The sequence below is a fragment of the Myiozetetes cayanensis genome, unplaced genomic scaffold (assembly GCF_022539395.1).
Source record: "Myiozetetes cayanensis isolate MyiCay16 unplaced genomic scaffold, myiCay2020 scf30, whole genome shotgun sequence".
NCBI lineage: Eukaryota > Metazoa > Chordata > Aves > Passeriformes > Tyrannidae > Myiozetetes > Myiozetetes cayanensis.
The window spans coordinates 1,741,345-1,755,635 of NW_026087522.1; the positions used below are offsets into that span (position 1 = coordinate 1,741,345).

The 14,291-nt window shown below is 53.1% G+C and overlaps 2 protein-coding genes across 2 annotated transcripts; both read right to left on the reverse strand.

Annotated features, from left to right (window-relative positions):
• Window positions 1–1,775: 1,775 nt before the first annotated feature.
• LOC126645315 (D(1) dopamine receptor-like) lies at window positions 1,776–3,086 on the reverse strand. The gene has a single exon (XM_050325596.1). The coding sequence runs from the start codon at window positions 3,084–3,086 to the stop codon at window positions 1,776–1,778; it is 1,311 nt and encodes a 436-aa protein (XP_050181553.1).
• Window positions 3,087–6,289: 3,203 nt separating this feature from the next.
• Window positions 6,290–13,842, reverse strand: CHMP7 (charged multivesicular body protein 7). Its single transcript, XM_050325839.1, has 10 exons — window positions 13,476–13,842; window positions 12,639–12,813; window positions 12,001–12,186; window positions 11,200–11,333; window positions 10,782–10,830; window positions 9,867–9,986; window positions 9,548–9,646; window positions 8,870–8,930; window positions 8,241–8,402; window positions 6,290–7,957 (listed from the first exon to the last, which is right to left on the reverse strand). The coding sequence occupies exons 1-10, from the start codon at window positions 13,763–13,765 to the stop codon at window positions 7,893–7,895; spliced, it is 1,341 nt and encodes a 446-aa protein (XP_050181796.1). The 5' UTR covers window positions 13,766–13,842; the 3' UTR covers window positions 6,290–7,892.
• Between the last annotated feature and the right edge of the window lie 449 nt (window positions 13,843–14,291).

A 14,291-nucleotide genomic window follows, 5' to 3' on the forward strand; every position in this document is an offset into this window, starting at 1 on the left:
ACGAGTCCTGACTCAATCCCTGCTCCAGGATCAGCCCCAGGTAGGAATAACTTCACTCACCTCTGCAACACAGGTAGGGATGGAAGGAGGAGGAGGAGGAGGAGGAGGAAGAAGAGTGGAACTGCAGAGGAGACCTGTGCAGGAAATCAGCAGGGAAAAAAGAGCCCCATTCTAAAGCCAGATAAACGAGGGGTGTCTTTGCCCCAGTCCCACCAGTCTGGAGCTGTTGTTTCCCAGTCTGGCCACAGGAATGTCTGTAACTTCTTCCATAACCTGGAAGTTTTTGGCTTAGCTTTGCCACCACCTTGTCTCTCCTTTGGTGCCAGGAAGGTGCCAGCAGCCTGGTGAGCTGCCAAGCCACAGGTGAGAGGGGCAGGTAAAGGTAACAGTAGTTAAATACAGACAATAACTGGACAAAAGAAAGGGATTTTTTCCTTTGCAGGTTCACCTGCAACTCACGAGAGACAAGAGAGACGCATCGAGCTCTTTGTTTTTCCCCAGTCCCTTTACATGCAGTCACGGATTAAGGCCCAGAACTTTGCCACAGGCATCAGTAAACTCTTCCAAAACAGGCACAGTAGTGCCTTGGGAATAGCTGGGCACTCCAATTCCCTCTTGCCACCAAGCCAGGAGTCCCCAGGTACCACACAACACTCTGCTTTTAGTGTGGGAAATTATAAATATTACAGCAATGCCCAAACTAAATCAGCCATTTGAGGATTTCCAGACGATCGTCCCCACCTCAGGCCAACAATTCCTTCTCTAATTCAGATTGAGAAGCCCCGGGACGGTCTCATTTTGACAGTGGTTGTACACGGACTTGAGCCTTTCCAGTGCTTCCCTAGGAGAATCCAAGCTCCGACCTCGGAGCTGCCTGTGAGCTCCGCTCCCCTCCCACGCCGCTCACGCTGTGGCTGGGCTCTATTTAACAATTACCGTGACTCTGTAATTATCACTTTCTGATTTTCCCCTTTGTTCCCGTTTCCTGGGGAGGGGGAGAGGCTTTTCTGCCGCGCCAGGGAGCTAAAAGATGTCTCGGATCCAAGACGACTGGGAGGGTTTAACCAGGCATGGATCAAAACACCTTCCCAAAGTCACCTGTCACAGCCGGAATGAAATGCTGGGGCTGTTCCTGCCCCCGGTTATCAGACACGAGCTCCCAGAGGCTGATTAGGGAGCACAGGGGAGCAAGGAGGGCTTGTAAGGAGCCTTTGTTATTGAAATGAGGCAGCAAGGGAGGCTGAGCGGATGGATCCTTAATGAAATGAGGGAGGAAGGGAATCAGAGGGAGAATAAAGCACAGGGGGGATGAAACAGTCTAGGAAAAGGAGGATCTGGCTGATGGAAGGTGTGGTGGAGGCACAGCGACCACAGTGGGGTTCTCGCTTTAACATCTGCAAGGCTCAGACTCCCTCGTTCCCAAAGGCTCCGAGCGAACAGCCCAACATCCAGGGAATAAAACACAGTTCATGTCCACCCCAGGCTGCCCCCAGCTGTGCATGCCCCAGCTCAGAGAGGCTGATTCCCACTCCATGGCCAGAGCAGACCCTTGTCCTGCCAAATCCATCCTGCAACACAGACAAGCTGCTCCCAAGCACAGCCCAGGGGCTCCAGGGAAAGTGCCTGTCCAGGCCTGCAGGAGAATCTGCCTTGAGCAACAGGCGCAGTCAGAGATGAGCCAAAGGGAGTTATCCGGGCAAATCCATCCCCTCCTTCCTGCACGGCCCCCTGGGGAAGTGGAGACCATCCCACCGCCCTCCTCCCTTTCCCAGGTCTCAGTGGAAGGCGTTGCTGGTGAGAGGTGGGACCTTCACCAGCGAGATGGCCACGTCACCCCCCACGGGTGTCACCACCGGAGAGGCATCACCGGAGGGTGAGGAGACCTGGGGAACCTTCTCCGAGGAGCCCTCGGTGTCTTCCACCCTCAGAACGGCGTGGGGGAGATGCTGGGGGTAGCTGAGGGTCGCCAGCTCCCTCTGGAAGGCGGTGTCGTGCTGGTAGGACGCCAGCTCGTTGCTGAGGCTCAGCCTCTCCACGGCGCTGCCGGGGCAGCCGCAGCCCAGGAGGGCGGCGAAAGCCCTGCGGAAATCCGCGTTGAAGGCGTAGATGATGGGGTTGAGGGAGGAGTTGGCCCACCCAAGCCAGACAAAGGTGTTGAAGACGCTCTGGCCCACGCAAGGAGGCTCTCCAGGCTCGCAGAAGGGCACCACGCAGTTGAGCACGAAGAAGGGCAGCCAGCAGCAGACAAAGACGCCCATGATGACGGAGAGGGTCTTGAGGACCTTGGTCTCCTTCTTGAAGGAGCTCTTCAGGGAGGCTTCCCGAGGGCTGTGGCAGCTCTGGGTGTGCCCCCTGGCCCTCTCCAGGGAGGAGATCCTGCGGATCTGGCGCCGGGCGATGCAGAAGATGCGGGTGTAGGTCACCAGCATGACGGCAACGGGGATGTAGAAGCTGAAGAGGGACGAGGAGATGGCGTAGGTCCTGTTGAGCCTGGAATCACAGCTCTCCTCCTCCCTGGAGATGTTAAAGCCTGGCTGCTGTTGGCCGAGGAGCCTGTGGTCCCTGTGCCACTGGAGCTGCACGGGGATGAAGGAGATGAGGAGGGACAGCAGCCAAGCCACCCCGATCATGACGAAGGCCACGCGCTGCGTCATCCTCCCCTCGTAGCGGAAGGGGCTGGAAATGGCCCAGTAGCGCTCCACGCTGATGATGCACAGGTTGAGGATGGAGGCTGTGGAGCACATGATGTCAAAGGCCACCCACACATCACAGAAAGCCCCCCCAAAGGGCCAGAACCCCACCAGGTCGGTGGCAGCCCTCCAGGGCATCACCAGCACAGCCACGAGCAGGTCGGACACTGCCAGGGAGACGACGAAGGAATTGGTGACCTTGGAGCGCAGGTGCCTGAACTTGAGCACGGCCACACACACCAGGGTGTTCCCCAGGAGCGTGGAGAGGATGAGGAGGAGGAGTAAGGCAGCTGTCACCACACGGAAGGACAGCTTGGAGCTGCTTTCCTCTGCCCAGCTGGTGTCATTGGTCACGTCCTGCCCCTCTCCTCCCACCGAGGAGTAAAACCCATCCATGGGTACCTTTTTTCCCAGTCCCTAGAGAGGCTCCACAGCTGTTGCAGGTCCCCACCAGCATCCAAACCCCATTCTTACTGCTCCACGGACATCTCAGAAGCACCAGCTGCACTCCAGCTCTCACACCCAGCTCAGGGAGAAGCGTTGGAAGCTCTCACTCCTTCCCAGGTCTCCTGCTGCCAGCGTGGCGTTCGGATTTTCCCTCTTGCCTCCCAGCCCGCTCTCTCCTTTCCCTGCTGCTCCCAGGGAGCTGGCACTCACCTCTGGGAGCTGGAAAGGCTCTGCTGCAAACCTTCCTCCCTCTCAGCTCCTCTTCATCTCCTGGTGATCCTGTGCCTGCTGCAGAATCCCAGCCCTTCCGTGGCCAGGCTGGGACTTGCTGCCAGAAGCCAGAGGGAATCTGAGCTCTCTCTGCTCGTGCAGATGGACCCTCCCTGCTCACAGACCCGGCTGCTCTTCCCTCTGGTGCTTAATTGCCTCTGGATTTCGCTCAGGTGGGATGTGTCTCTGTCCCTGTGAGCTCCGGAGAACCCGTGGTGGACAGGGAGAGTTGCCTGGGAATGAGACCAGATGATTGAAGGGGTAAAATGACATTCAAGAGGGATTTGAGGATCATCAGTGCAAATCAGCACAGAAATTTGGAGTGATCTCTGAATAAAAGGCACCTAAAATCACTGCACAGGCCAAGGGCTCTGCAAGACTCTCCTTTCTTGCCTTAGGAGGAAAACCACAGGATTAGGAGCCAGGTGGGACCTAGTAAGGCACAGTTTAGCCCTGGAACCAAGCACTTTGTAGCTAAAGCTGCTCTGCAGGAGAAAGGGCTCATTTGATCAAGAAATGTCCTTTGATCAAGAAATGTCCTTCCTGAGGCACTCCCTTGAGTGCTGGCTCTGTGAGAGCTGCTTAAACGGGGACCTGCTGCCGAGAGAAGCCTCGCTGGTGACCTGGCCAAGGTGGGAAGGGGCAGCCCAAGGTTTGCAGATGACCCTGGACAGGCAGGGAGGCAGCTCAGCATTGATTCCCCTCCTCATTCAGTAATTCCCTCCCAGCGTGGCCGTGCCCAGTCGATGCCCTGGGCATCTGCCTGTCCCTCCCGCGCTCCCGGAGGGAGCAGCGGCCAAACCACACTCAGGCAGCTCTGCTGCACTTGGATTCCATCCCCTGACCCCTCGACCCTGGAGTCTGCACGAGCCCGGAGGGAGCAGGAGCTGCCCAGGAGCGATTCCCAAACAAGGGCGCGATTATTCCCTGGAAGACGCAGCCCCCCCAGCTCGCTCCCAAAGCAAACACGGCGCTCGGGTGTCCGCGGCGCTCGCTGCCAGCACGTCACGGCATTTACTCGCCGGGGTTTTGTTTAATTAAGCCTCATTAGTTCCACCGTCTGCAGCCCGCGCCTGCCAAAGGGGCCGATCCCGGGCAGAGCGGCTAGGTGGCACCAGGAGCCGGCTCATGGATCAGCGCCTTCCCGTGGGAATTCTGGGGCGGAATTCCTCCCGAGCGTTTCGTCGGAACAGGCACGGAGCTGTGTCAGGGCAGGGTCGGGTTGGATCTCAGGGAGAGATTCCCCCCCAGAGGGTGGCCGGGCACTGAACAGGCTCCCCAGGGTTTGGTCACGGCTCCAAAGCTGCCAGAGCTCCAGGAGGGTTGGATGATCCTCTCAGGGACAGGCTGGGATTGTTGGATCAATGATCCTTGTGGGTCCCTTCCAGCTCAGGCTATTCCATGATTCCATGCCTGCACCAACCCCCAGGGATGCACTGTCCTCTGGGCCCCAAAGGGCATTTTCCTCCTAATCCCTGCACTGGGCACAACGATTTTTGGGATCTCCAGGGTAGGAGGCACAAGTAACAGGGCACTCCCAGTGCTCTCCAAGCCAGCAGCCAAGGCAGCTGACCTGGCACACAGCAGAGGTTTGGAGTGGGAGCTCCTGGCACATTTAGTTGGCACCTGGGAAGCCAGGAGGCATTCCAGGAAATCATTCCTCGAGACACAAGGAGGAAGCTCCTCCTCCTTAGGAGCTCCCAAATATAGAACCGTAACACTGCTAAAGGTTGGGAAACACCTTCAGGACCATCAGGTCCAACTGTGAACTCAGCACTGCCAAGGCCACCACTAAATCATGTCCCCAAGTGCCACATCCAACCCTTTCCATGGATTATCCAATCTAAACCTCCCCTGGCACAACGTGAGGCCGCCCATCTAAGGAAGGCCCTCACACACAACTTGGGCTGGAGCAGAATTCCAGAGCTGGGCTGGTGGGGGAAGGTGGGATGGGAAGGGATCCAATTTATTAACCCAATTCCTGAGCATCTTGGAGTGCACCTAATGCAGAAATCACTGCTAATTCTGCTGTCACAGGCAAACAAACACAGGCTCGTGTTCACAGACAACTCCTCTGCCTGCAGGATCAAATCTTCTCTACAGATAAAACTGTTCACTGCTTTATATCATAATAAACAGTTGCTACATTTCCTTCCCTAAGCAGCTATTTTTTTTTTCTAAGACTCAAGTTAAGTACTATTTTAAACAGCACTCCAATATGATAATATTCCAGTTTGGTGGCAATTCAGCTCTAGGTTTTTATATTTAATTTCCTCACCCAGCACGACGCTGCCCTCGATTTCCTTCCCCTGCTGTCTCACCAAAATACATTTAAAATTCTCCATTCAGCCATCTTGATTACATCCCACTTTGCATCAAAGGAAGAAAATTAACCAGCCACTTGAAATCAAGCAGCAGCTGCTCGGGTTTAACTCCTAAATGCCTCTTCCAGCATGGCAGGCACAGGCAGATGCACCACAGAATCCCAGGAGAGTGGTTATTCCTGCAGGAATGCCTTTGGACTGGCAGAGAAGGGACAAGTCCTGAGAGCAGGGGAGAAATGAGGGATTTTAAAAGCAAAGCTCCAGGTCTGAAGCCAGACCCGAGGCCTGTAAAAAAAAAAACAAACCATGGGAGATCTTGAGAGCCCAACATGCCAGCTCAGGTCAAAGCTGAGCCAGAGGAAACAGGATTAACAGCCTGGAAATTCCAAGCTTCCTTCAGGAATTGTGGTGTCGGAGGGAAGGAGGAGTAATTTGGTTTTACAGGTGCAGCAGCACAGCTGGAACAGGGAAAGCACAGAGGGAACAGGGAAGCAAAGAGGGCCCCACTGGCACTCTGGTTCCTCCCCTCCCCTTTATTTACAAGTAGGCAGAAACACAGAGGTTTTTCTCCTGTTTACTTCCAAAGGAAAGGAATACAGAGTTTCAAGTCATTTTACATAATTCCATGTACAGCCTGGGTGAACTGTGAGCTGGATCCAGGACACCTTCCCTGGCAGAGCCTGCACTCGTGAACAAAGTGACATCGGAGCCCCAGCCAAGGGAGCACCCTGGGGACACCTGCCACCTCCATCCCTGTCCTCTGGGGCTGAAGCTGGGTGGCCAATAAATAACTGAAGGGATGTGGGAATTCCAGCCCTAGTTCCCATTTCCCCCCCCAGGCTGCCATCCCCAGGGCTCAGGACACGGAGCCCGGGACAAGAGGCAGCGTGGGAGTGGCGATGGGGATACATTCCGAGTCAGGGAGAGGTGCAGGGAGAGGAGGGCTGGCTGTCCCTTGAGCAAGCAGCCAGTCCCTCCCCTGCCACACACACAGAGAGCCCAGGGAAGAGCACATTCCCCCTCCTGGAAGTTCAGCTGTTCAGGGATCAGGATTCCTGCTCTTCCACGTGCACACACGAGGGACAAAAAAGTGACCTGCAAAAGAGGAGGGGTTTCGCAGCCCCCAAACCAGCTGCAGTTGGTGTGCTCGGGGTGGGGGGTTTTGTGCATCAAAAACATTCAGAGAGTTTTGGGTTGGGGCTTTCTGGCAACAGAGAACCTTGTGGGATTGCAATAGCGAGGCTGAAGGCAAAGGCAAGGCTGTTCCACGAAGCTGTGCTCTCCCAGGGGGGGAACAGTGCATCCCTGCTCCCAAATCACTCCGTGAGAACCCCAAGCACAGCCCCCCTGCAGCTCCCAAGGAGTTTTGCTAACAGGGGAGATACAAAAAACAGCTCGAATTTCAAGTAAGAGCAAGCAGAAAGTTGGATGAGCAGTAACCCCCAGCCTTTGACAGAGCCTGAAACTCCTTCACTGGAATCTTTTGCAGGTCTCCCTTTTAAGGCCTTAATGTCGTTACAGAAAAGAGGAATTCTTTTGTCTTGTGCTTGCAATTGCTGCCCTCCAGGAGGAGCAGCACCCAAATCTCCTACAAATGTAACAGTTATAGTGTTTAGTTGTCCACGACCGTGCAAAGATACACACAGGGAGGGGGAGAACTATCACCAGGTGTTCTAAGCTCGTTGCAGGTACGTCAAGGTCAGGATTTATGTGCCAAGTGTTCCAAACCACCACACAAAACAGCCAAATGTTGAGCAACTGCAACACTGCTGCAACTCAGAACCTCAACATCAGCCACAGCAAAGGAAGAAAAATAAAAATAAAATAAAAGAAAAAAAGTAAAAGAAAAATGAGCACTGTTATGGACACAGAGGAGTTTTATCTTCACTGGAATTGTATTCCCAGGAGGGAAGACTGGATGTCAGAGCGACTTGGGGTCACCAGTCGGATTGAGACCAGTGCAGATGTTGGCACAGAGATGACAAACACCAGCTGGGGCCAGTTCCAGAGTGGATTGTCATGGCAGGAGATCCTGTTGCTGAGCAAAGTGATATCCATGGAGAGGAAGAGAGAGTGAGCCCTCTCCTTAGAAGTTCTAGTCATGAGTTAAGGAACCTTAAGACAACTTCCCAAACAGCAGCAACAGGATTCTGTTGGGTCTTCAGAGATTCAGTCCCAGAGCTGTTTTGGGTTCAGAGGAAGCAGATGCAGCCTTTTGTGCCAAATCTGTGAAGAAAATTGCAACAGAGAGAGGTCAGGTTTCATCAACCACAGCCACAACCAGCAAATAAAATTCCAGAGTGTCCCGGCGCTTCACTACTCTGCATTCTCTTGGAAACATCTCTGATAAGGGATGCTCTGAAAATTGGGATTATCAGCTGCCCAAACAGGAAGAAAACTACCTGGACAGTCCTGTGTAATTGTTCATCAACAGATTCCTGAAAGGAATTGAAAATGGAAGCCTATGCCAGACAGATCCAGGGACAGTGCAGCACGCAGCCACCCTTACCTCCATCACAGACTGTCAGCTTCTCCAGTTCAGCCTCCAGCTCGGCATCAGAAATGGGGGGATTCAGCACCTTCTGGGGAACAGGAGGCAGATCCACAGGCTCCTTGGTCGAGTCCTGGAGGAGACTGTCCAGCTCCTTCTCCAGCTCCTCGGTGTCCATCTCTGCTGGTGAAAGAAAACACTCAGCTCCAAGAAGAATTAAGTGACACCTTCCCAGCACAGGTAGAAACCCGAGTGAAACATAGATATTATTGCTCCCATCCCTTGCTACTCATGAGGAACTTCCTGTGCTTCCTCTAAAGGTCTGAAAATCCGGTGCTGATTTCAGGGGAAAAGGATTTCTCCCATCAGAAAAACCTCTGCACTGAAGCCAAGGAGCATTGGCACATCTCAGCAGAGACAAACAAGCTGCAGCAACACACAGGCCAGAGGAAAAAGCTCATCACTTCAAAAAAACAAAGCAGCAGCCGCTCTAAAAATAGAGTTAAGTCAACATTACACAACTCAAAGAGCTGAAATCCAGCAGCAACTGGAGGCTACAAGGGTTTGGAGAGGCCCAAATCCCAATCTGCAGGGAAAGGATGAGAGCAGGGAAGGGAGGAGCAAAGGGTGAGAACCCCAGGACATACCCAGGCCATTGATCCCCACTCCAGCCAGAGTCTGGGCTACTTCATCTTGAGTGTCACAGAGCTGAGGAAAAACACACAGAGTTGGGTGTGGAATTTAAACCTCTCTCTTACCGAACCTGCCTTTGCCAAAAGCAGAAATAACAGGAAGAATTAAAGAGCTGACTTAAAAGCAGCATGAAGTCACAATTTGAGCTGACACTGCTAAAAAAATAAATTAATCCTTTGCTGTTTTTTTCACACCAGTTTATGCAGACAGATTCATTTTCATTCACTCAGAATTAACTCCTCTCCTTTCCCTTACTGAACTGCAGAAGATGATGGGTCAGGCAGCTGGTTTATGCTCGTAGCTGCATTCCAGCTTCCAAAGGTTTGACTTATATTCCTTTTTTAACACACCTAAACATTTTTCTAGGAAGGGTGTGTGCTTGCCCAATATTGCTGAGCAAAAAAGAAAACCCACAAGAAATGCACAGATTTAATGTAAACATATAAAACCAAACCCACAGCTATCTGCAAACCTCTTCTTGCTGATCTTTGAGATCAGAATTAAGTCAGTTTGCTTTGGTGACAGAAACAGCACCGGAAGCCTCAGCATAAATATTTGGGTTTAATTAATTCACAGGTTTGCTGTGAACATCCACTCATTTGTTCCTTTAAGCTGTGCTGTTATTCCAGTACCTCCTGTATCTGATCCACCAGGTTCTCTGCCCTCTCCACAGTCACATCCTTCATGGACAGCTTCAGAGCTCCCACACCAGCCTGGTAGGCATTAAACACCTAGAAATCAAAACACAAAAGAGGAGAAAGATGCACCTTGCTAACAAAGAGCAAACAAGAAGCTTCTCCCCACACCCTTTAGAGAAACACCAAGCAGAGAACGGAGCCAGGAGCGGGATCAACCAGGGGGAGACCCCGGGAATAAAATCCCACCCCTCAGACACAGGAAGCTGCCATGAGTGAGAAGAGTGAGAAGCACAAGACCAAAGGACCACAGTACCATCTGGTCAGTCTGGGAGGCATAGATCCGATCCAGGATTCCCTGCACTGCATCCAGCTTGGAGTGCAGCTCCTCGATGCGCCGCTCCGTCCTCCGCTTGGACTTCAGACACCTCAGGGCCTGGGGACACGAGGGACACACCCTTGGGTCACAAACCAAACACAGCTGCACTTGTTAGGACATGTTTACACACAAATCTGAAGAGGCTTCAATTCCCTGAGCTTATTCCCACCATGAGAAAACTGGGATGAAGCTCTAAAAGGTGGGGGGACAAACAAGTGTCCTCCTCGCACTCAGGCATTCCTGGATCACTTGGGTTGCTCAGAGGCAGGGGAGTCTTGGATTCCTGCTTTGGAAAGGTCAGGCCATAGAAAATGTGCCAGTTGGCATCTGCAACTCAGCTCAGATTCCTGGCTGATGACGTTCCCTTCAAAAAAAAAAAGGATTTTCGTGTTGATTTAAAAAAAAAAAAAAGGCATTTGGAGCATGTTGCATCATACTGAAAGGACAGCAGGAAAAAAAGCAGAGGAGGATTGTGAAATATGTATTTGTGTTGGTGCAAATTTTGTTCAGAAATCGCCGTGGTTTGCGAAGAAAAAAAATTAACTGCCAAATAAAAAAAATATATTAAAGGAGAAAAGGGCGAGGAGTTGGACTTTGATGATCTAAGTGGGTCCCTTTCAACTCAGGATATTGAGTGAAAGTGTCATAAAAAACCCAGCAATCCCTGAGGCACACAAGACAACTGCTGCTTTGAAGAGTTATTTCCATTTCCCTTCACTCTGGATAAATATGTCCTTATCCTCACCTTAAGGAGGCTTCAGAACCACCACTCCAACCCCCAGAGTCCAACCCTGGTCATTATCTGCAGTTATGGACCAGCTCCAAGGACAATTCCCTCGCAGTCCCACTCACCAATTGCTTTTTCCCAGCTCTACAAGCACTCCGGGCGTCCTCTTTACACCTGGAAGATGCAAAGAAGGAAAAGAAACTCATTCCTTTGCCAGCAGGGATTTTACAAACCAGAAACCACCCCCTGTGCCTTGCCCTGATCCTGAGCTGACCAGTAAGGGTGCACTTGGGATACAACCACCCTTAAATCGCTGCTGATTCCCAGGAGGGGTCCTTGAACGCATTCCAAATCTTTGCAAGCATTCCTCACACCTTGTTTTCGTGGGCACAGGGAACAAAGACTGGGAAAGCTGCCCTACCACACGGCTGGGACACGGACAGGCAAAAGAACAAACACAGAGAAAGCGGCCTCGTTCTAATTATGCCACAAAGTTCCACATCACACAAGACGCTGTTTCCCACCACCCTTCCCCAGAATTACTTCTCTGCTTCCTGGGAAAGGGACTCCACCTTCTGTGACAGCAGCTGCTCGCTCTGCATCAGCTGGTACACCCCGATGTCCACGTCGTTCATCGGGGAGACCTTGGCGTGGAGGCCTCGGGCAAACTTCACGATCTGCAAAGAGAACCACAGGCTTGAGCCACCTGCTCCCAAAATACCTTCACTTGGAAGGAAGGAAGGAAGGAAAAGATGCTTTCACACTCCCAGTTTAAGCCTTGCTGTGGAGCGATGGAGATGCCCCAGCCAGCACAGGGTCTGATGTTAAAGCAGACGGGATCAAGTAACATCGGCGTGAAAGCAAAAAAGGCTTCGTGGAACACCCTGAGGATTTAAAGCTGTGCTGGGGCTCTGGAAGGGGATGGGAATGTCACAGCCCTTCCAAGGACTTCAGGACACTGCAGGGGGAACGTGCCATGTCAGAGCTGAGAGTGCCTGTATCTGACAGAAAAACCTTTTCACACAGAATGGAATTCCATGCTGATTGCAGTGGCATGGAACGATTTTACTCTGGATAACCCAGAAGAGCCAACCTGCAGGCAGACCTAAGAACTTTTTAGCTCTTAAATTAAAGAAGAAATATTAAAAAATCGTTTGCAGAACCCATCACACAAGAATGAGGATCTCCCCTCACCTACAACCCCGTTAACAACTCTGGGGTACACGGAATTTACCCCTTCCAGACAAAGAACGCCCACGTTTCACCGAGGAAGTTTTCTGTCCAGGCAGATGGAATGCAAGACAGGGGTTATACCACCCAAAAGCAGTCACCTTGACCCTGTACCTTCTCTCCATTCTGTTCCAGGATCGTGACCCTCTTCTCCTTCTGCAGCTGGAGCAGCAGCAAGTAGAAGGTCCTTTCATCTGGGCACACACCGGCACAGAGGGACTGGAGCTCCGAGAGGGCCACGACGGGGTGAGAGGAGAGCGCAGAGTTCTGATAGAGGCGATAAACTTCCTCTGCCTTCTCCTGCAAGGAAAGCAGGGATACAGCTCCCACTGCTCCTCCCACACACACTGGAGGTGAAAACCTGGACAGTTCCATCTAACCCTGCCCTCTGGCAGTGGGAAGCCATTCCCTGTGTCCTCTCCCTCCATCCCTTGTCCCAGGTCCCTCTCCAGCTCTCTGGAGCCACTTTAGGCACTGGAAGGGGCTCTCAGGTCTCCCTGGAGCCTTCCCTTCTCCTCCCTCCAGCCTGGCTCCAGAGCAGAGGGGCTCCAGCCTTTGGATCATCTTCACTGTGTTACTTTGAAACAGCATCTACAGATCTAAATCACTTCTAATCCCCAAATTACCCCATCCACCTCCCTCCAGGCTTTTCAGCACCTCAGGGGCACAAGTGAAGATCCACCCAGCTCCTTCCCAGCACATAAAACGACTCCTGGTTTTCCTGGAGATGCGATGCCCTCGGCAACACTCACCTGAAGCAGCTCCACGTAAATCAGAACCTCCTCTTCCTCAGGAATTTTGCTGTCCCCCAGGACGCTGGAGAGAGTCCACTTGAGGGGCTTCAGGATGAAAACTCCCACACCCCAGGAGATCCAGCTGCTGTCCACGCTGGCCATGAAGTCTGACTCCCTCTGGAGCTTCCCACGTCTGAGGAGAAGATATTCACGTGGAGCTGAACACAGCCAGTCTAAACTGTCCCTTCTGAAATCTCTCCAAGCCATCACTCCCTGGGCTACAATTTCACAACACAAAACACCTGGATGCAAACACCAGTTTGTCACATTCCCAGTGCCAGGGGCAGCTGGGGCACCACAGCAGCAGCAGGGTGAGCTCCTCTGACTCCCTGCCAAGGTTTTGCCTCGCAAATTCCCCCGTCCAGCCTGACTCCTGGAATGGTTTGGGTGGGAAGGGAGCTGAAAGATCAGCCAAGTCCCACCCCGTGCCCTCCCGTTCTGGGGCTTCTCAGCTTTGTCCCTGCATCCCCCAGATCCAGCCAGGAGCAGCCTCGTCCCACGTGTCATGGAATCATGGAATCCAGGAATGGTTTGGCTTGGAAGCACCTTAAAGCTCATCTCATTCCACCTCCTGCCATGGGCAGGGACACCTTCCACTACACCAGGTCGCTCCAACCTGGCCTTGGGAGCTTCCAGGGATCCAGGAGCAGCCCCAGCTCCTCTGGGCAACCTGTGCCAGGGCCTCACAGGGCAGAACTCCCGACATCCACACCGGCACAGGGATCCCTCCCTACCCGCATCCACCTCTCCCTACGCCCCCCCTTCTCCCCCCCACAACCCCCCGACCCCCTTTACCTGAGCAGCTCCCTGAGGACCGTGCCCAGCCCCAGCGGGACGCTGCCCCGCCGCTCGAAGCCGTTCTGCAGCTCCCTGAGGCAGGTCCTCACCGCGCCCCTGCCGCGGCCGCGGGCCAGCACCAGCCCGACCCAGAAGGCCATCTTGCTGTCCCACTCGGTGCTGTTCACCTCGCGGCTCTGCTTGAAGGCCGAGAACAGGAAGGCCATGCGCTCGTCGTCGCTGTCCCACTCCGGGGGCAGGTCGCCGGCCGGGGCCGGCCCGGGGGGGGCCCCCCCGGGGCTGCACATCTACGCGAGCCCCCGGCTCCGGCCGCGGCCTCCGCCCGGCCCGGCCGCCCGCCCGCCTCAGGGGAGCCGCGCACGGCGCCTGCGCGGGGGCAGCACCACCCCCGCGGCGGGGCTTGGTACGGCCCGCGCTGTTCCCGGCTCCCCCCCGCAAAGGGAGCGGTGGTACGGCCCGGGTAAAAAAACCACCCCCGGTACCCCAGGGGAGGGGCTTGGTGTGACGTCATGCGTGACGTCACGAGTGGTGTCATGTGTGATGTCACCGCGGGTGGTGGGGCACTTCTGCAGGGACTGCTTGGGAATATAGAGATATATATATATATGTATATGTATCTAGTCACAGTATTATAATAACAATCGTTTCTGTTGCTCATTATTATTGTTGTTATTATTATTGTCTCCATATATAATATATTAATTATATATTAATATATAATATATTAATATATTAACATATAATATATATAATCTATATATTATATATAATATTTATAGATAATTTATTATATAGATAATATATAGACATATA